General features: G+C 32.5%; 5 protein-coding genes across 6 annotated transcripts; 3 read left to right on the top strand and 2 right to left on the bottom strand.

Annotated features, from left to right (window-relative positions):
• Positions 1 to 416: 416 nt before the first annotated feature.
• On the bottom strand, positions 417 to 3,117 carry LOC121209627 (GDSL esterase/lipase At1g74460). The gene is made up of 5 exons (XM_041080590.1): positions 2,810 to 3,117; positions 2,548 to 2,678; positions 1,871 to 2,110; positions 1,533 to 1,782; positions 417 to 791 (listed from the first exon to the last, which is right to left on the bottom strand). The coding sequence occupies exons 1-5, from the start codon at positions 3,048 to 3,050 to the stop codon at positions 547 to 549; spliced, it is 1,107 nt and encodes a 368-aa protein (XP_040936524.1). The 5' UTR covers positions 3,051 to 3,117; the 3' UTR covers positions 417 to 546.
• Positions 3,118 to 7,160: 4,043 nt separating this feature from the next.
• On the top strand, positions 7,161 to 9,214 carry LOC121202959 (malate dehydrogenase, chloroplastic). 2 transcript variants are annotated; one of them, XM_041080589.1, is made up of 2 exons: positions 7,161 to 7,301; positions 7,751 to 9,214. In XM_041080589.1, exon 2 carries the CDS (start codon positions 7,757 to 7,759, stop codon positions 8,978 to 8,980), a length of 1,224 nt encoding a protein of 407 aa, XP_040936523.1. In that variant the 5' UTR covers positions 7,161 to 7,301; positions 7,751 to 7,756; the 3' UTR covers positions 8,981 to 9,214. The 2 variants fall into 2 exon arrangements, with proteins under 2 accessions (XP_040936523.1, XP_040936522.1); XM_041080588.1 differs by having other exon boundaries at positions 7,220 to 7,369.
• LOC107912133 (protein EMBRYO DEFECTIVE 514) lies at positions 9,135 to 10,313 on the bottom strand. The gene is made up of 2 exons (XM_016840199.2): positions 9,679 to 10,313; positions 9,135 to 9,585 (listed from the first exon to the last, which is right to left on the bottom strand). The coding sequence occupies exons 1-2, from the start codon at positions 9,982 to 9,984 to the stop codon at positions 9,298 to 9,300; spliced, it is 594 nt and encodes a 197-aa protein (XP_016695688.2). The 5' UTR covers positions 9,985 to 10,313; the 3' UTR covers positions 9,135 to 9,297.
• A 3,061-nt stretch (positions 10,314 to 13,374) lies between these two features.
• On the top strand, positions 13,375 to 16,528 carry LOC121209624 (uncharacterized). Its single transcript, XM_041080585.1, has 9 exons — positions 13,375 to 13,569; positions 14,042 to 14,324; positions 14,438 to 14,509; positions 14,678 to 14,745; positions 14,908 to 15,058; positions 15,145 to 15,225; positions 15,319 to 15,408; positions 15,590 to 15,700; positions 15,820 to 16,528. Exons 2-9 carry the CDS (start codon positions 14,052 to 14,054, stop codon positions 15,958 to 15,960), a joined length of 987 nt encoding a protein of 328 aa, XP_040936519.1. The 5' UTR covers positions 13,375 to 13,569; positions 14,042 to 14,051; the 3' UTR covers positions 15,961 to 16,528.
• A 337-nt stretch (positions 16,529 to 16,865) lies between these two features.
• LOC121209626 (protein EMBRYO DEFECTIVE 514) lies at positions 16,866 to 17,937 on the top strand. Its single transcript, XM_041080587.1, has 2 exons — positions 16,866 to 17,386; positions 17,480 to 17,937. The coding sequence occupies exons 1-2, from the start codon at positions 17,024 to 17,026 to the stop codon at positions 17,765 to 17,767; spliced, it is 651 nt and encodes a 216-aa protein (XP_040936521.1). The 5' UTR covers positions 16,866 to 17,023; the 3' UTR covers positions 17,768 to 17,937.
• Positions 17,938 to 19,176: the final 1,239 nt, after the last annotated feature.

The following is a 19,176-nucleotide window of genomic DNA, read 5'->3' as shown; positions in this document are numbered from 1 at the left end:
GCTAGGAAGCCAGTTGCTTTATCTTTCAAAAGAAAGATATATGAAGCTTTTCTTCATTGGTTAGAGGATAATATTTTAACTTTTGGATTAAGAAAAGAAAGGATAATATTTCAATTTTAGCTCCTCTAAAATATTAATGATTTAAATTTAATTTTTTTAACACCTTAATTAAATGAAAAACATTGTATTTTTAATATATTTTTAAAGATTAATGTATTGTGTTATCCACTTCCTTTTCCTCCCACATGTCTTGCATTCAAAAAATGATATTGGGTATTGAATATTATATCAATAGTTATAATTAAATAATTAATTCGTCAAAATAAATTTAAATTAAATCCCATTAGATGTAAAAATGTGACTTCAAAATTATATAAAAAAAAATCTTAAATATCAATGTAAAAAAGTGATATAGATTAAAGTTAAAATCATGCTTTAAACCAAATATTTATTACAATGGAGAAACTCATCAAAGATTTTAAACCAAGCAAGCAAGTTGGTTTTTTGACAAACATTTAAAGCTAACACAATGAGATAATATATAAATTAATCATTAGATGGAGAAGGAGCAATGTCGGATTCTGGAGCTGGAGAAGGAGAACCGACTTCTGGAAATCCAAATTTTTTTATAAGTTCTTTAGCAATAAGTTCATTGGCACTGTCTGATGGATGGTACTCGTCCCAAAATACATATTTGGTTCTATCTCCGCACAATGTTGATGCCGGTGTGCATGTAAGCGCTGGTCGAATCCTCCCCAAAGAACAACATGGCGAATCAGCATTAGTAAATCCTGCAGAATTATTCAATCATGACTCTGATGTACCATCCATTTTTCTTCCGACGATATCATTTTAAAAGGAACTATGAAATTACCGACAAAATTATGATCTTTGGGACAACATATTTCCTACGTCGCAAGTACCATTTGGTATGATTTTCTCCCAACGAAACAGTTTTGGTGACGATATAAACTATTTCCATAGAAAATTTTGATTGAAAAAATAGCGCATAAGAAGAATTTATTCTATTTTTCTTTTTAATTTTAATCATAGTCTATATATATTTAAATGGTTTGCATTTGATACATTGAAACTGTATTTTTTTTTAATTTCACAATTAAATTTTAAAAAGTTATCACATATTTTATTTAAATATTTATTTTATTTTAAATATTTTATTATATTTCTGTAAGACACTTGTTAATCCTTACTCTTATTTGTGGAGTCCAAAAATTACATTGACAGTGTATCAAATATTATTCCTATTTAATTTATTATTTAAGTTTCAGAGTTAGTCTTATGACTCAACCTATCAATAACTCAATTTGAAAATGTGTAAAATCTTTTTATTTTTACAAAGTAACAAATATTAATACGAGAGTCTTCTTGTCTTTTTCATATGTTTATAAAATATTATCATAATGAGATTTGGACTTAAGGTACCATGATCTCTAAAGCTTTAATTTAACCATTTTAATAGATTTTTATATAATTTTTTTGATAATTTAATATTTTTGGGGTAATAGACTCACCATATTTGTAGGGATTACGAATCACATCATCTACAACATCATAAGCATCACCAAACTTGAAGCTAGCATTGGTGAGTTTAGGTTCCAAACTGATTAATAAGTTGTTTGCAGCTTTATTGAAACTAAGAGCTAGCTTATTTGCTCTTTCTTGGCACTTTCCTGTCGTACTTAAGACCCTTTGTAGTGGTATGCAACCCATTGGTCCTAAACCAAACACCATTAACTGCCTTGCTCCTAACTTGTGCAACACCTTCAAAGAAAAAAAATTAAAAACCAACATAAACACACTTAATTAGCATTATATTAGTTAATGAAAGCAAAGATTATTATATATTTACCAGGAGTTGTTTTTCAAGTGTTTCCATCAAGTATTCGACAAAAGTTTGATCATTGTATGTCCAAGAATCTCTGTAAACTGGCATTAAGTAATTGTTAATGAAATCATTGCTCCCTAAAGCAACCACATAACGAGCTTCTTGAAAGAATTTATCGCTTGCTTGTTTCCCAAGTTTCTTTGTTATCAATTCAGTTGTCCCATGAAATAGTTCAATCTGTTTCCAAAGTGACAACCTTTGAATCTGCAATAACCAAATACAAGTTATAAATATTTATTCTAAGATGGTAAAAGTATCATGGAAGCTATTGTACTAGGAATTAGATTACATTTTGCCTCCCTATATTTAAAATCAAAGAGTTAACTGATTCTTTCTGTTAAAAATTAATCCATCCATTTTTATAGTTAAAAACTGTTATGCTAACAGATTAATAACATATGTATCTCATAGTGACGTACAATGACCAGCTTTTAATAGTAGAAATAGATGGATTTTTTAACAGAAGGATCAATTTACTCTTTGATCTAATGTGTAGGGACTAATTTACCCGTTTTTTGAGTAAATGAGGAAAATTTTAATTCGGGTCTTAATACAAGGGCCTCCAATGTACTTTTACCGTTTTAAGATCTAAGTCAATGGTGGTGAATCATGTATAATTAGGGTTAAAAAGCAAAACTTACAAAGTAAGTTCCTGTTTCATTCAAAACCCCACCACCCCCAGAGGCATAATTTACCCCATTTTCCAATATAACATCCTCATTTACAGATGGATCCAAGAAAGCTGGTGGCCTTGGGAGACCTGTGCTGTCACCTGATATATACCAATACAACATTACACAACATGAAAATACAAATGTCGTAATATTGGTTATAACATGATAAAAATATGAACACGATTCGGATATTCTAACAGCAATGTATTCACTCTTTGATCAAAATTACCTATTATATCAGCAACGGTTCGGCCATTAGTGAACCTTCCATTTGGCAGACCATTGCCAAAATCAATGCCGTAATAAGGCAAGTTCGCCTTAGCCAATGTCATCGAAAGGCGATTATTGTTACCGTTGTCGGACAAGGAATCTCCGAAAATGAATTGTACGGCCTTGCCATTACAACCTTGAATAATGGTGATTCCAACAAGAACCACAAGTAGTAAACTCAGTGCTATCTCTAACTTCATGTTTTTTCTTAAGACAGGGGATTGCTGTGTTTTCTCCAAGACCTTCAAAAATGGGTTATGGGTTGGAAATTTGATGCTGCAAAGCTTGGGTTTTAAACACTAAGGGAAACATCACTGTTTAAATGAACATGTTTGTAATTAACAGCAAGAAATGTATAGGATATATTTGTCTGATAAACCAACGTACTTTGCTCTCTAGGGTTTTCAAACCTAACTTTAACTACCCTTTTACTGTTGCAGAATCCAATAAAAAAGATATTCCATTCATATATTAACGTTGATTGTAAACTTTTTTTCTACCATAAATTATCATTTATAATGGAAATTTAGAAGGTTTTTTTTTTCTTCTTCTTTCTGGATTTATTCGAGTTTTACCTAACATGTTTAGTTTCTTGCCTGGAAGAATTGGAGGCTGCTGCTTCAAATGTTGGGCAAGAATCTTGGTCCAAATAAATATATATAAAATGTTGGGCAAACGCTTTTGTTAAAACTTCGGTTGAAATAATTGTTGGAATGAGTCGTCTTATTTGATAAACTCAGCAAATGAAAGGAAACAACACTCATAAGATATGTTTGGTGGATGATTATCATGCCATGTTCTATATGTTTGGTTGGCAAATAAAGAGAGAATTGGATTGGAATGATTTTTTTAATCAATCTATTCTCTATCGGTTTTATGAGCTAAGGCTGATTTTGAAATTTGTTTAGACCTTTAGTTCAGTTTTAAAATTATTTAGGGAAATAAGCCTATTTTGAGAGAAAATTCTTCCAAAGATTTGAACATGTATTATCTCATACATGAACTTTAATTACGATTCTAAATAAGTCTTGATAATTTATTAAATTATTTTTTTAAAATTATCTCTAATTGAATTGTGTGGTATTTCAAGTTCAAATTTGAATATTTTAGGTTTAGTTTATTTTATTTTTGGATTATTTTTTGCTTTAAATTAATTTAAAAATGATGTTATTTTCATATTGATTGTGAAAATAATAAAGTCATTCCATCTAAAAGCTAGCTTACCAAGCATAAACGTTGAATCTTTTCAAAAATTTTATTCCAATTACCAAATAATGATTTTAATGACAAAAATAAAAATATAAAAAATCTTACCACTCTTATTCTTATTAACAAACCTGAATTAACAAAAATCTTCATAAACTATAATATTTTTTTCTTAATTATTGTAATAATAATCTCAATTAAATTAAAACTCAATTCGTATTCACAACACGAACGAAAGACCTCATAATTTATGTATTAATGTTAAACTCATATATATATTTTTTCTTTTCATAATCCTATTTAAAGTATTTTTATTTATATATATAGTTTTTGTAAATTACCAATTTATATTAAATAATTTTGGTTAAAAGACTTTTTTCATTTCTCTCAATATCAATATTGAGCAAATTAGTCGTTGTAAAAAAAATTAGTACAATTTAATCTCTGTCAATTTCAAATGTGAGTAACTAAAGACAATTAATCATGATGTTAATATTTTCAATTAATTGTCATAATTTTAATTAGCATAATAACAAATTTAACCCTCAAATTTTATATATTCTGTCAATTTGATTATGATTTAATAAATTTAGCTCACAGCATTTGCATAAATGTGTGAATAATAAGGCTAAATTTATTGAATTTTTTAGAATCAAAACCAAAATGACAAAATATATAAATATTAAAAGTTAAAATTATTATTATATTAATCAAAATTATATATAATTAATAAAAGATATTAACATCGTGATTAATTATTTTTAATTACTTACGAAATTAAATTGGATATCTTCGTATTTAATTAATTCTTTTCTCACCGGATTGGCATAGTTTGATTAGGTAAGGGGTGAAGTCAGCAAATTAAGGTTGATATTAGTAATAATAATTGAAAGGAAATTATACCAAATTGGTGAGCTCAGCCTATGGCTGTTGCTTTCAAACTTTTATTTATATTCAATAATCAATATACCATTCCGATACTCAAAGGTCCTTACCCTTACAAGCTAAGGAAAAGACAAAGCCATTTGATATATGCATACCACTCGTTTTGCCCCTTGTATTTGTGTTATATTGTTTGGTCTAATTATGGTATTAGTCCTTGTATTATATACAAATTGTAGATTTTATTCCTATACTTTAATTTATACATTTTTAGCCCCTATACTTTAAAATACTATGAAGATCCTTGTACTAGGTGTCATATTGCATTTTGTTCCTTCTACTTAAAAATGAATAAATTAGTCATTGCATATTAGATCAAAATACAAACAGGTCTTTTCTGTTAAAAATTGACATGACTAACGAAATAACTAAAACAATTATACGTAATGTACCTTGTGCTGACGTACAATGACCAATTTTTAACAGTACAAGTGGATGAAATTTTTACTAAAATGACTAATTTATTTTTTGATCTAATATACTGGGATTAATTTACCTATTTTTAAGTAAATGAAATAAAATATAATCTAACTCTTAGTATAAAAACAACTATATATTTATAATGTGCAATATTTTATATTTTGTGTTAATTGCTTTTTTTTATTGTGTTTAAAATTTGTCTTTAGTTCAGAACACAACTATTGTAATAGTTTTATATATGTTGCGCATGGAATTTAGGGCCTTGTGTTGCATGAGCATGACATTATTAAGCACACGTAAAATAAGACAACAAAGGATATAAAATATGACATCGACGTAAAAAAATATATCAATTTTTATATAATATAAATTAATAATATGATTTATATGGCTTTAAGATTAAAACAATTATTTTTATATTGGAATCAATTTATTCGATTTAATTAAAAATAGGTTAGAGATAACTTTTTTAAATAATTTTTTATTATTTGGATAATACCCAACTTACCGAGGTTCGAACAGGTCTATGTTACATAAAACCAAAATAAACTATCAAACAAAACAGAAAGAAAAGGAAAAAAATCAACCCTCCACTTTTACATTTTTATCAATTTAGTATTTATTTATTTTTTAGTTAAAATTTACTGTCAATTTTTAAAAAAAATTAAAATTGACCATTAATTTTTCAAAAAATAAGAGTTTAAATATTATTTTTAATGAAAATATTAAATAAAATAGTAATATTTTAAATATGGTAACCCGAATGGCAATAAGACATATAAGTCGAAATGTACTTCATATATTTTTTTGAATTTTGATGAACTATTTATATTTTTTGAATTTTATTTTTAAATTTTTTTAAATTTTAAATTATTTATTGATGTGACATATAAGATTACCAAGCAGGATGTCATATCAATATTGTTAAAAAATCAATGTTTTAATCAACATTTTTATTAAAAATTGATTTGGCACTTTTGAGAGATTAATGGTTAAATTTAGTTAAAAAAGAATAAAGATCAAACTGATAAAAATATAAATATTGAGGGCTAAATTTGAGATTATACCTAAAAAATGCAATAGCGTAAAGATGAAAAAACTTTAGATCTCAGCCGTAGAAACAATGGATCGAACATCGGTCACCATTAACAACACGTGAGAAAACAAATCCAGTAAAGAATCAACTCATTTTTGGTCCAGACAACAGCGGTGTATTTGGGCACACAGAAAACATAATCACTTATTTTACCTTTTAATTTTATGAAAAAAGTTATTCTAGTCCTTAATTTAACTTTTCGTCTTTTTTACCTTTTAAATTTATATTTTTGTCAAATTAATTAAAGATAAACGGAAAAGTTAACATTTTTAAATTTTGCTAATGTTACAAACATGTGGATTGTCACGATGACATGTCAACATTTAATTATTTTTCTAAAATTTAAAAATTCAAAAGAAAATTATAAAACTATTTTAAAAAATAAAAATCATTAAAAAGAGTATAAAAAATATTTTTAAATTTTAAAAAATTAAGTAAATACTAACATGTCATTTACGAGGGAATTCACATGTATATTACACCAGTAAAGTTAACAATTATTAATTTTTTTCATCCATTTTAGTTTGATTTGATAAAAAATACAAGTTTAATAACTAAAAGAAAAAAAAATTAAATGAAAAAGCTAAAATAACTTCTTTTTTTTTGTAAAGTTCCAGGGTAAAAAAATAATTATGCCTTTAAATAATTATGAAAAAAAAAAGTGATTACAATACATTACATTGCTGCAAAAAGCAGCGGTGGGGTTGAAACTTTTGGTTGTTTTTCTTTTGCAAAAGTATCTCTATTGGCTGATATCTTCCTATAAATATCAACAGCAGAATACAGGGTCAGTTCTTTATATATTGCTCTGTTTACTTTTTTAGCTACCTTTCCCTATATTCAGATCTCAAAAAGGTTCATTTCTATCTTCATTTGGTGTTATAAGATTCTTGAAATCTAAATTATGGGTTTTGTTGTTTGTTCGAATGTTAATCTGGGTTTTTGTTTGTTTATCTGAACTATGATTTTGGGTTTTGATTGCTTTGCTTGTTTCTAATTGTTTATTGTATCGTTTTCTTCTTTGTGGATGTTTAATGTTATTGACATTATTGTTTGTTTCATGTTTGTGAAAATTACTGTGAGGAATTTGTTGATAGAAAGAATAGTTTGTTGTCAACTACATATACGCTATTAAGGCAATGGAATCTCAGTATTTTTTCAGCCTTTGATTTGAAGGCTCTGTTAGTTCCTTTAGCTAGGCTAGGCTTTGACAAACCTTTTTTCCCTCCTTTACAGTGTGAGATGGCAGCAACATCAACAGCTACCTTCTTGTCGTTCCAAAGCCAGGGGAATGCACTTCCACAAACAAGGCCTTCGGCCGTAAGGTTTAGCCCCCGATATTCACTTGTGAGTTTCAGTGGCCTCAAGGAGGTGACATCTGTGAACTGTGAAACGGAATCCTCCTTCATCAGCAAGGAAAGCAGTACAACTCTTAGAGGCTCTTTTGCGCTGAAAGCACGGAAAGCAAACCGGGCGTCTCGTTATGGCTTACAGCTGGTGGCATCGTACAAGGTGGCTATACTTGGAGCTGCAGGAGGGATAGGTCAGCCATTGGCACTTCTAATCAAGATGTCTCCGCTAGTTTCGGCACTGAACCTCTACGATATAGCGAATGTGAAGGGAGTTGCTGCTGATCTCAGTCACTGCAATACTCCTTCTCAAGTTCTGGATTTCACCGGTGCTTCGGAATTAGGAGATTGTTTGAAAGGTGCAAATGTAGTGGTTATTCCTGCCGGAGTTCCCCGAAAGCCTGGTATGACTCGTGATGATCTCTTCAACATCAACGCCAACATTGTGATGAGCTTGGTTGAGGCTGTTGCTGATAACTGTCCCGATGCCTTCATTCATATTATTAGCAATCCAGTTAACTCCACGGTACCAATCGCTGCTGAAGTTCTGAAGCAGAAGGGTGTTTACAATCCGAAGAAGCTTTTTGGTGTGACCACATTGGATGTTGTTCGAGCTAACACATTTGTTGCTCAGAAGAAAAACCTCAAGCTCATCGATGTGGATGTTCCGGTCATAGGGGGACACGCTGGTATCACCATTTTACCGCTGCTGTCAAAGACGAAACCCACTGTTAGCTTTACTGATGAAGAAGTGGAGCAACTAACTGTCAGGATTCAAAATGCCGGGACAGAGGTTGTGGAGGCAAAAGCAGGTGCAGGGTCTGCCACCCTGTCCATGGCCTATGCAGCCGCGAGATTTGTCGAATCATCCCTTCGCGCTTTGGATGGAGATGGAGACATCTACGAGTGCTCTTTCGTACAATCCGATCTGACCGATCTTCCATTCTTTGCATCTAGGATCAAGCTCGGAAGGAATGGGGTTGAGGCTCTTATTCCATCTGACCTCATAGGGTTATCTGAGTACGAAGGTAAGATGTTGGAAGCTCTTAAGCCAGAATTAAAGGCCAGCATCGAGAAGGGAATTGCATTCGTGCAGAAGCAACCAGTTACCGCTTAAAAACCCAAGTTTTCGACATACCAAAACTAAGCCTCCTCTCGAGAGAGAGCCAGGCCTGCATCAGTAGTTTCAGTTTTGCAGAATCAAAGTTTTTTCAATTTCTTTTTCCACTTACATCACAGAATATAAAATTTAGCAGGGCATATCGATGTTGTAGACGACAAAAACATAAACATTTCTGAATCAGAACTTTTGACAATCTAAAATAAATGCTACATTTCAACTTTCTTTTAATCTTTGGCAACATCCTTAAAACGCAATACATGACAGTCTAAAGCAGCAAAACAAAAGCAGAAATAAAAGATGGCATTAGCGGCTCACCGCCTCTTTCCACGGCCTCGACCACTGCCTTTTCCACCACGACTGCCATTGGATGCCTTGTTTGTATCAGGTTGTTTCATCTCATCCGGCAGGGGAAGTATATGATCGACACACTTCCGAAAGCTAAAATCATCGAAGGTATCGTCGTCCTTGATGACAAAGAAACATTTACTTTTCCACACCGGATGGATTCGAACTTGGAAACCTTTGATCCCTTTACCAATCTTCTTATCAGGCTCTTCGTGACCTTTTTTAAGCAATTCAAGCAGTACCATGTGTTCGTACTGAAAAATATAAGGTGAATTATGAACCAGAGCTAAAAATTCCCAAGAAGCAATGATCGTCTAATGGACAATAAGTTTAGACATTATAATTACCTTATTAAGGTTGAGATGAGTAGCCCAATAATGAAGCAAATTGTAAAAATAATCAAACATCTCCACCGACGACCCGAATTCCTTCGGGCCAAGCCGGACCCGATTCGAAACTGAGGGCACTGAGTTTTTCTCGATGATTTCATCGTCGACGGGCGTCTCCGCCTTCTGTTTCTTGGATACCTCGTCGCTTTCTCCGCCGTCTTCTTCTCTCTGGTGCTTCGATTTTGAGCCGCCGTTGTAGGCCAACCCAGCGTCGATGCTGTCATTGAAAATCGGGGAGGGCGGGACTTGGGTTTCGGGATTCATGTCTTCGGTTGGGGATTGGTCTCGACAGGCTCCGCCGATACCTCTTTCTCTTGCATTGCAAAAGCTAAAACCCTGAGGTTTTTGTTCTTGATTTTCTGGTTTTCGGAATAAAAGGAATTAATCTAGGGTTTTTTACTTTAAAAAATACTATTAATTATTTTAAAACTAATTGCTTATAGCACAAATAAGAAATATATGGGGGGAGCACTGAGCAGGCCCAGGCCCATTTTAATGGCAATTATTTAACCACTGCCAAAAATAAATTATTTGGCCTACAGGCTTCAAACCTGCGACCTTCGTGGTAATAGCAGGAAGCTACAAACAAATAATATATGAAGTGTTTTTTTTATTGGTTAGATGGTTATCTTTAAACTTCCGGATTTAAAAAAAAAATGATAATATTTTAATTTTAGCTCCTCTAAAATTTTAATGATTTAAATTTAAATTTGATTAAACCTTGGGGCTGCACTGGTGATAGAAGCAAAGGTAACTTGGGAGACTGTGAACTCTAGAAGAAAAGACAAATCTTTATTGAATAACTTCTCTAACAGAGGTAGTCCACATGGAGAGGACCAATCTCCTGATACAAGCTGGAAAAATAAGTGCAAAAGATGAAAACATAGCAGGACCAAATACCCAATTTATAGCTTTAAGAATCAATCATTTGCAGCACAACAGAATTTGAAGATAAGCAAATAAATTAGGTGTGTATAGGTGGTAACATATCAATAGGCCGTGGACAAGGTGGCAGCCCTGCACCTGCCTTTGCCTCCACAGCCTTCATCTCGCCATTTTGGATCCAGACAGTTAGTTGCTCCAGTTCTTCATCAATAAAGCTAACAGTGGGTTTCGTCTTTGACAGCAATGGTAAAATGATACAGCCAACCGAGCTAGTAAACTCAGCTGCTCTATTTGTACAAAAAGTAGCATATGAAGGTTTGCTTTATTGGTTAGATGGTAATATTTAAATTTTTGGATTTAAAAAAGAAACGATAATATGTTGATTTTAACTCCTCTAAACTATTAATGATTTAAATTTAAATTTGATTAAAAAAATGCATATTCCTAGTGGTGAGTCGAGAAACTAAGCCACTAACATGTCTTGTATTACTGCTTCTGTTTTGTTTTGTTTTGTTTTGCTATTTATTGCGTTTGAAAGATGTTGGCAGGGATTAAAATGCAGCATTTATTTGAGATTGTCAAAAGTTTTGATTCAGAAATGTTTACATTTTTGTCATCTACATTCTACAAACATCAAAATGCCCCTCTAAATTTTGTATTCTGTGATGTAATTGGAAAAAGAAATTGAACAAACTTCGATTCTGCTAAACCGAAACCACTGATGCAGCCCTAGCTATCTCTCGAGAGCAGAGTTTTGATATGTCGGAAACTTGGGTTTTTAAGTGATAAATGCAATTTCCTTCTCGATGCTGGCCTTTAATTCTGGCTTAAGAGCTTCCAAAGCCTTCTCTTTGTACTTTGTACTTGGATAAGCGTACGAGGTCAGATGGAATCAAAGCTTCAACCCAGAATGGAAGATCAGTCTGATCGGACTGCACGAATGAGCACTCCTAGATGTACCCATCTCCATCCAAAGCGTGAAGGGATGATTCTACAAAACTTGGGGTTGCACAGCTGATAGAAGCAAAGGTACCTTGGGAGATTGCGAGCTGTAGAAGAAAAGACAAATATTTATTGAATAACTTCTCTAACAGAGGTCGTCCGCATGGAGAGGACCAATCTCAATTGTTTTGTTGGTGTAAAAACTAATATATGAAGGTTTTCTCTATTGCTTAGATGAGAATATTTTAACTTTCGGATTTAGACAAAAAATAATATTTTAATTCTAGCTCCTCTAAACTATTTATGTTCTAATTTTAATTTTTTCAACACCTTAATTAAATGAAAAATATTATATTTTTAACATATTTTTAATGATTAATGTATTGTGTTATCACTTCCTTTTCCTCCTCACATGTATTACATTCAACAAATGGTATTTGGTATTGAATAGACTAAATCTTATGATATTTAAATATGGGACTTTAAATTTATCAAGAAAAAAACCTTAAATATCAATGGAAAAAAGTAATATAGATTAAAGGTAAAATCATGCTTTAAACCAAATATTTATTACAATGAAGAATCTCATTAAAGATGTTAAACCAAGTAAGCGAACTGATTTTTTGACCAACATTTAAATCTAATTTTTTTAAGCTCTTTAGTGATGAGTTCATTCATACTGTCCGGTGGATAATACTCGTCCCAAAACACATATTTGTTTTTATCTTCACACAATGTTGATGCCGGTATGCATGTAAGCGTTGATCCAATCCTCCCAACAAACAACATGGCAAGTCAACATTAATAAATCTTGCAAAGTTATTTAATCATGACCTTCATAGATTATCCAGTTCTCTTCCAACAATGTCACTTTAAAATAAATTATGAGTTTATCACAAATTAAATTAAATTAAATTAAATTACAAGATAATCAGTGTTAGGTAATGTGATTTAAATTTTAAAAGATTTAATTAAAACTTCTAAAACTTATGTGAGATTTAATGAGAAATTTTATAAATTTTGATAGAAGTAATTAAAACTTCAAAACATTTTTAAAATATGATGAGAATTTATAAATAAAAATTAGGAGGAGTCTAATTAAAAAATTTATAAAATTTGAAGGACCTAATTGAAAATTTTAAAAGTCTAATGAATTTTCTTTTATAAAAAATGAGGGTGCAAAACCGCTAGCCCAATGACCGCCATTCCAAAAGTCAATCCGTGCTCGTATTTTCCATCAACTTTTACATTGTTCCTTCATCAAACTTTTTCTATTTAATAAATATAATAATTTATAAATTATTTTTAAATTTCATCAAAATTAAAATTAAATGATCGTTAAATGTGCATTTTAATAATAGTTATTTACGAGTAAATAATTGTCGCATAGTGCTAAAACAAATTTATAGAATGATAATAATGAAACCATTAATCCATATCTTATTTTGGTACAATCAAAGATCTAGAAGGGAAAAAAAAATAAAGCTTGTTTTATATTTAATATTATAACAATAAAAACAAAGAATTGTCGGTTTTCACGAAATCTGGATGATTTATATAATAAAAAAAAGCAAATTTTATATATCTCTCCAATGTGTTATGTAGTTAAATCCGTCAACAAAAATTAAAAACCATAAAAGAAATTTTCTTTTCCCAAAAAAATATGTTTATTTTTCATGTTTTCACGGATCACATCTTTGTCCGAAATTTAGTGGTAGGGACAAAAATGGAATTTCAATTCATAACCATTGACGTCCGTTAACAAAAAAAAAAAAAAAAGAGAGAGCCTAAAACTTCAAAGCTTCGTTTAAAACAGAGCCCTACTAGTAAAATACTTACCTTTTCTTTTATTTGGTTTTTTTAGTTTAATTTTACTAAATTATATTTAAATTTAATATATAAAAGAGGTGGAAAAAAAAGAAAGGTCTTCAATTTATATCGATTTGATTAATTTCCAAGCAAAGGAACTCATTGGCTTACGAATCGGACTCTCCCACCAGGAAAAAGAGTTTCATCTTTTAGGTAAGTTCTTTTTAATTAATAGGTTTGTTTAGTTCTGATCATGATTGTGGTATTTTCTTCTTTATTATTATTATTTTTTAAAATTCTCTTTTAATTTTGGGAATTTTGTTTGGTTGTTTGATTGTTCTGAAAAGTAATGAAATAATTTGGGTTTTTTTTCCTGGTGGATATATTTGTGGCATAGCCTGTAGGAATAAATTTTCGAAATTTAATTTGAAAAGAAGACTTTGAATTATATAAGAAAATAAAGAATAATTGTTAAAAGAGAGAGTTACTATGGAATTTTAAAGCATTTAATCTTCATATGGAGTGATTTTAGTAACTACAAAAAAAGAGTGATTTGTTGTATGTTAGTTTTTGAAGCATATTTTGCAGTTTCAGCCTCATGTTATTATGATTTTAATGGGGATTTTATTTTTGCTGCAATGTTGTATGTTATTATGTTATAACTTATGAAAACGTTTCCTTTCAGATAAAAGAAAATGCGTGATCATCTCGTAGTTTGTGTTGACCGCCTTACGGAATCCGAAAGTTTGAAACCAGTGAATGAACCCGAGGTTGCAGGACCTTCGGGTGAAGGTTCTTTTATAGTTGCTGAGCCACATGTTTGTGCTATTGATGTTGAAGAAGTGAAAGAACACAGTTCGTGTGATGAAGAAGAACCGCTTATCCAAATGGTTGAATGCCGAATCTGCCAGGATGAAGACAACATTAACAATTTGGAGACACCTTGCTCATGCAGTGGCAGTTTGAAGGTATTCCTTGTTTTGGGAAAAATTCTAGACTTAATAGTGTAACAACTTAATCATGATATCGGCTATTTTTTTACGGTGTAATGGTTTTGGCTGACAAATTTGTTATTATCCAGTTTGCTCATAGGAAATGTGTTCAAAGGTGGTGCAACGAGAAAGGAGACATAACGTGTGAGATATGTCATCAGGTATGCATTTTGTAATACTTTGTTAGTAGACGTTACTCCGTGATGTTTGTTGTCCTTGTAGTATATCTGTGTTTTCGGTTTTATCTCACTAATTGAAATAGTTTAGCTTCAGTTGAAATATTGGGCCTCTTTACTTAACTTTTTCCTGCAAAAATATTTGATTTGCAGCCTTATCAACCAGGATATACTGCACCACCACCTCCCCCTCGGCCAGAGGTTGCTACAATTGATATCAGGCAAGTATTTACTATCATGCACTTACCTAAAAATAGACACAATGAAGATTGGTGTCGCTCAAACTTTGCTTGCTTTGTCTTTCCTGTTTGGTGATCCGTAGGGATGGGTTACTATTGTATGCTAATCACCTCTGACCTCTTATTCCCCCTTTCTTTATACAGTGAGTGGACGGTTACTGGTGCTCCTTTGGGTTTACACGACCAACGGATTTTAGCAATAGCAGCAGAACACCGTATTTTGGATCATGGCTATGATGAATATGCCGAGCCCGATTCTAGTGGAACTGAATTTTTCCGTGCTGCTGCCTTAACTGTAAGCTTTTTGTTTCCTCTATGAAAATAAACCAGTTCATTGGATGTCCTATGTTTTTAGATCTTATTTTATCTGTTTATTTGCAGCTAATGGCTCTTCTATCCTTGAGGCATGCTTTGTATCTAACCAGTGGAGAAGAGGACGATGATTTATCTCGATTTATCTCTGTAAGCATAGCTGGAATTTGCATTAATCCTTTTCTATTTCACTTTTTTTTTTTTTTTGTAACTGTTTGATTCTAATTTTTCTATGCTATCTAGCTTCTCCTGCTTCGAGCTGCCGGCTTTCTTCTCCCCTGTTACATTGTGGCCTGGGCTATCAGCATATTTAAGCACCGTAGGCAGCGGCAGGTAATAGCTCTGACTTTCTTGAAGAAATAACAGCTCGGTTTTACTTAATCATGTCTAGGTTGATCAAGATAACAGAAGAAGAATACTGAAAATGTAGATTTGTATCTGCTTTTCAATATTACTTGAAAACTTTGGTTTTGGTAACTAGTCTTATACATTTTCTTTTCTCCAACCAAACCAGGAAGCTGCAGCTATCGCAGCGGCTGATGTTGCAGTGATGATAGAGGGAACACAACCTCGGGCTGTACATTACAGTATAGCAGCACCAGCACCTTTGGCTACTCCTCAACAGGAGCAACCTCAGGCCATACATTACAGTGTAGCATCGGGACTTTCCATGACTCAACCAGAGCAACCTCTTACCATACATACAGTATAGCAGCACCAGCACCTTTGGCTACTCCTCAACAGGAGCAACCTCAGGCCATACATTACAGTGTAGCACCAGGACCTTCTGCGACTCCTCAACAGGAGCAGCCTCTTACCATACATTACAGTATAGCAGCACCGGGACCTTCCGCGACAGCTCAACGGGAGGCATCACTTCAATAGTGTGACAGTCGTTTTCACTGGCAAGAAGCTTCGGTGGTGAATGTGTCTAATATGGGCCTATTCAATTTTCTTTTAGGCACTTGTAATCAAGATGTCCCTGCTAGTTTCGGCACTGAAACTCTACGATATATATAGTGAATGTCAAGGGAGTTGCTCAGGAGAAAAACCTCAAGCTCATTGATGTGGACGTTCTGGTTGTAGGGGGACATGCTGGTATCACCATTTTACCATTGCTGTCAAAGACGAAACCCACTGTTAGCTTTACTGATGAAGAACTGGAGCAACTAACTGTCTGGATCCAAAATGGTGGGACGGAGGCTGTGGAGACAAAGGCAGGTGCAGGGTCTGCCACCTTGTCCACGGTCTATTGAAATGTTACCACCTATACACACCTACGTTATTTGGTTATCTTCAGATTCTGTTGTGCTGCAAATGATTGATTCTTAAAGCTATAAATAGGGTATTAGGTCCAGCTATGTTTTTCCAGCTTGCATCGGGAGATTGATCCTCTCCATGTGGACTACCTCTGTTAGAGAAGTTATTCAATAAAGATTTGTCTTTTCTTTTAGAGTTCACAGTCTCCCAAGTTATCTTTGCTTCTATCGCCTGTGCAACTCCGAGTTTTGTAGAGTCAGCCCCAAGTTTTAATCAAATTTAAATTTAAATCATTAAAATTTTAGAGGAGCTAAAATTAAAATATTATCATTTGTTTAAAAATCTGAAAGTTCAAAGATAACCATCTAACCAACAAAGAAAACCTTCATATATTATTTTTTCTACAAATTCGGTTGGTTGTAGCTTCCTGTTACTACCACGAGGGTCGCTGGTTCGAAGCCTGTAGACCAAATAATTTAGTTTTGGCAGTGGTTAAAATAATAATTGCCATTAAAATGGACCTGGGCCTGCTCAGTGCTCCCCCCATATATTTCTTATTTGTGCTTTAAGCAATTAGTTTTTAAAATAATTAATAGTACCTTTTAAAGTAAAAAAAGCCTAGATTAATTCCTTTTATTCCGAAAACCAGAAAATCAAGAACAAAAACCTCAGGGTTTTAGCTTTTGCAATGCCAGAGAAAGAGGTATCGGTGGAGCCTGTCGAGACCAATCCAACAACCGAAGACATGAATCCCGAAGCCCAAGTCCCGCCCTCCCCGATTTTCGATGACAGCGTCGACGCTGAGGTGGCCTACAACGGCGGCTCGAAATCGAAGCGCCAGAGAGAAGAAGACGGCCGAGAAAGCGACGAGGTATCCAAGAAACAGAAGGCGGAGACGTCCGTCGACGATGAAATCATCGAGAAAAACTCAGTGCCCTCAGTTTCGAGTCGGGTCCGGCTTGGCCCGAAGGAATTCGGGTCGTCCGTGGAGATGTTTGATTATTTTTACAATTTGCTTCATTATTGGGCTACTCATCTCAACCTTAATAAGGTAATTATAATGTCTAAACTTATTGTCCATTAGACGATCATTGCTTCTTGGGAATTTTTAGCTCTGGTTCATAATTCACCTTATATTTTACAGTACGAACACATGGTGCTGCTTGAATTGCTTAAAAAAGGTCACGAAGAGCCTGATAAGAAGATTGGTAAAGGGATCAAAGGTTTCCAAGTTCGAATCCATCCGGTGTGGAAAAGTAAATGTTTCTTTGTCATCAAGGACGACGATACCTTCGATGATTTTAGCTTTCGGAAGTGTGTCGATCATATACTTCCCCTGCCGGATGAGATGAAGCAACCTGATGCAAACAAGGCATCCAATGGCAGTCGTGGTGGAAAAGGCAGTGGTCGAGGCCGTGGAAAGAGGCGGTGAGCCGCTAATGCCATCTAGTATTGCTGCTTTTGTTTTGCTGCTTTAGACTGTGTCATGTATTGCGTTTTAAGGATGTTGCCAAAGATTAAAAGAAAGTTGAAATGTCGCATTTATTTGAGATTGTCAAAAGTTCTGATTCAGAAATGTTTATGTTTTTCTCGTCTACAACATCGAAATGCCCTTCTAAATTTGGTATTCTGTGATGTAATTGGAAAAAGAAACCGAAAAAACTTTGATTCTGCAAAACTGAAACTACTGATGCAGACCTGGCTCTCTCGAGAGAGGGGTCTCAGTTTTGGTACGTCGAAAACTTAGGTTTTTAAGCGGTAACTGGTTGCTTCTGCACGAATGCAATTCTCTTCTCGATGCCGGCCTTTAATTCTGGCTTAAGAGCTTCCAACGCCTTCTCTTTTAAAAACTTGCTAAAGCTCAGGGTGTTTGTGGGCTGCACAGATATTTTACAACTAAGAAGAAAAAAGTCGGTTAATTTTTTTTTAATCTCATTATAAATTTAGATAATATATACTTTTTTTAATACAATATTTAGAACTACTTGTAATCTCTCCAACTCATAAATAGGAGATTAATGCGATTCAGCATACTCAAATTTAAATTTTCCTATATTGATAACAATACTTATACTAATCGAGTTAAAATTCTATCGATAATCTATTCTATTTTCTAGTGAAAAAAATTAATTAATATATTCTCGATTTCTACAACAAATTAATTTTTAATATACAACAATCTTTAGATATCTAAAATATTCCAATAAAATATCTTTTAGCTATTTGGATCTCTTTAATAATAATTTTTTAAATAATCAGTTTATTGTGATTAGATTAAATTACAACACAACCAAATTGGATAATCATATTAAATTTAAGAGAGTCTAACTAAATTATCAATTTTTTTAAGATTTAGTGAGAAATTTTATAAATTTTTATAAGTTAAATTAGAACTTTAAAATATTTTAGAGGTATAATGAGAATTTCAAAAATGTAGAGGGACCTAATTAAAATTTTTAAAAGTCTAATGAAGATTTTAGAAAATTCAGGGGGCAAGGGCCCTAGCCCTAATGACCGCGATCCCTGAAGTCAATCCATACTCTCTAATCTCTATTTTCCATTCACATGCTTTCTTCATCAAACATTTTTATTATACTCATTTGGTGCAATCATCAATCAAATTAACAAAAAAAAAAGAGAAGATATTGAAGGCAAAAAAATAAAATAAAATAAAAACAAAAATTAACGTTTGTTTTTTTTATTCATTGATATTTTTTTCTGTTTTATTAAAAAAACGTATTTAAACATAAAAAAATTGGTAATAACAGAGTTTAAGAAGTATATCGAGATGGTTATACTAAAAAAATTTTTAAAAATTAATATTATAACAATAAAAACAAT

Source organism: Gossypium hirsutum, chromosome A11, assembly GCF_007990345.1.
Source record: "Gossypium hirsutum isolate 1008001.06 chromosome A11, Gossypium_hirsutum_v2.1, whole genome shotgun sequence".
Taxonomy (NCBI): Eukaryota; Viridiplantae; Streptophyta; class Magnoliopsida; order Malvales; family Malvaceae; genus Gossypium; species Gossypium hirsutum.
Note: the sequence above shows the minus strand (reverse complement) of the source record. Positions and strands in the feature narration are given on the sequence as shown.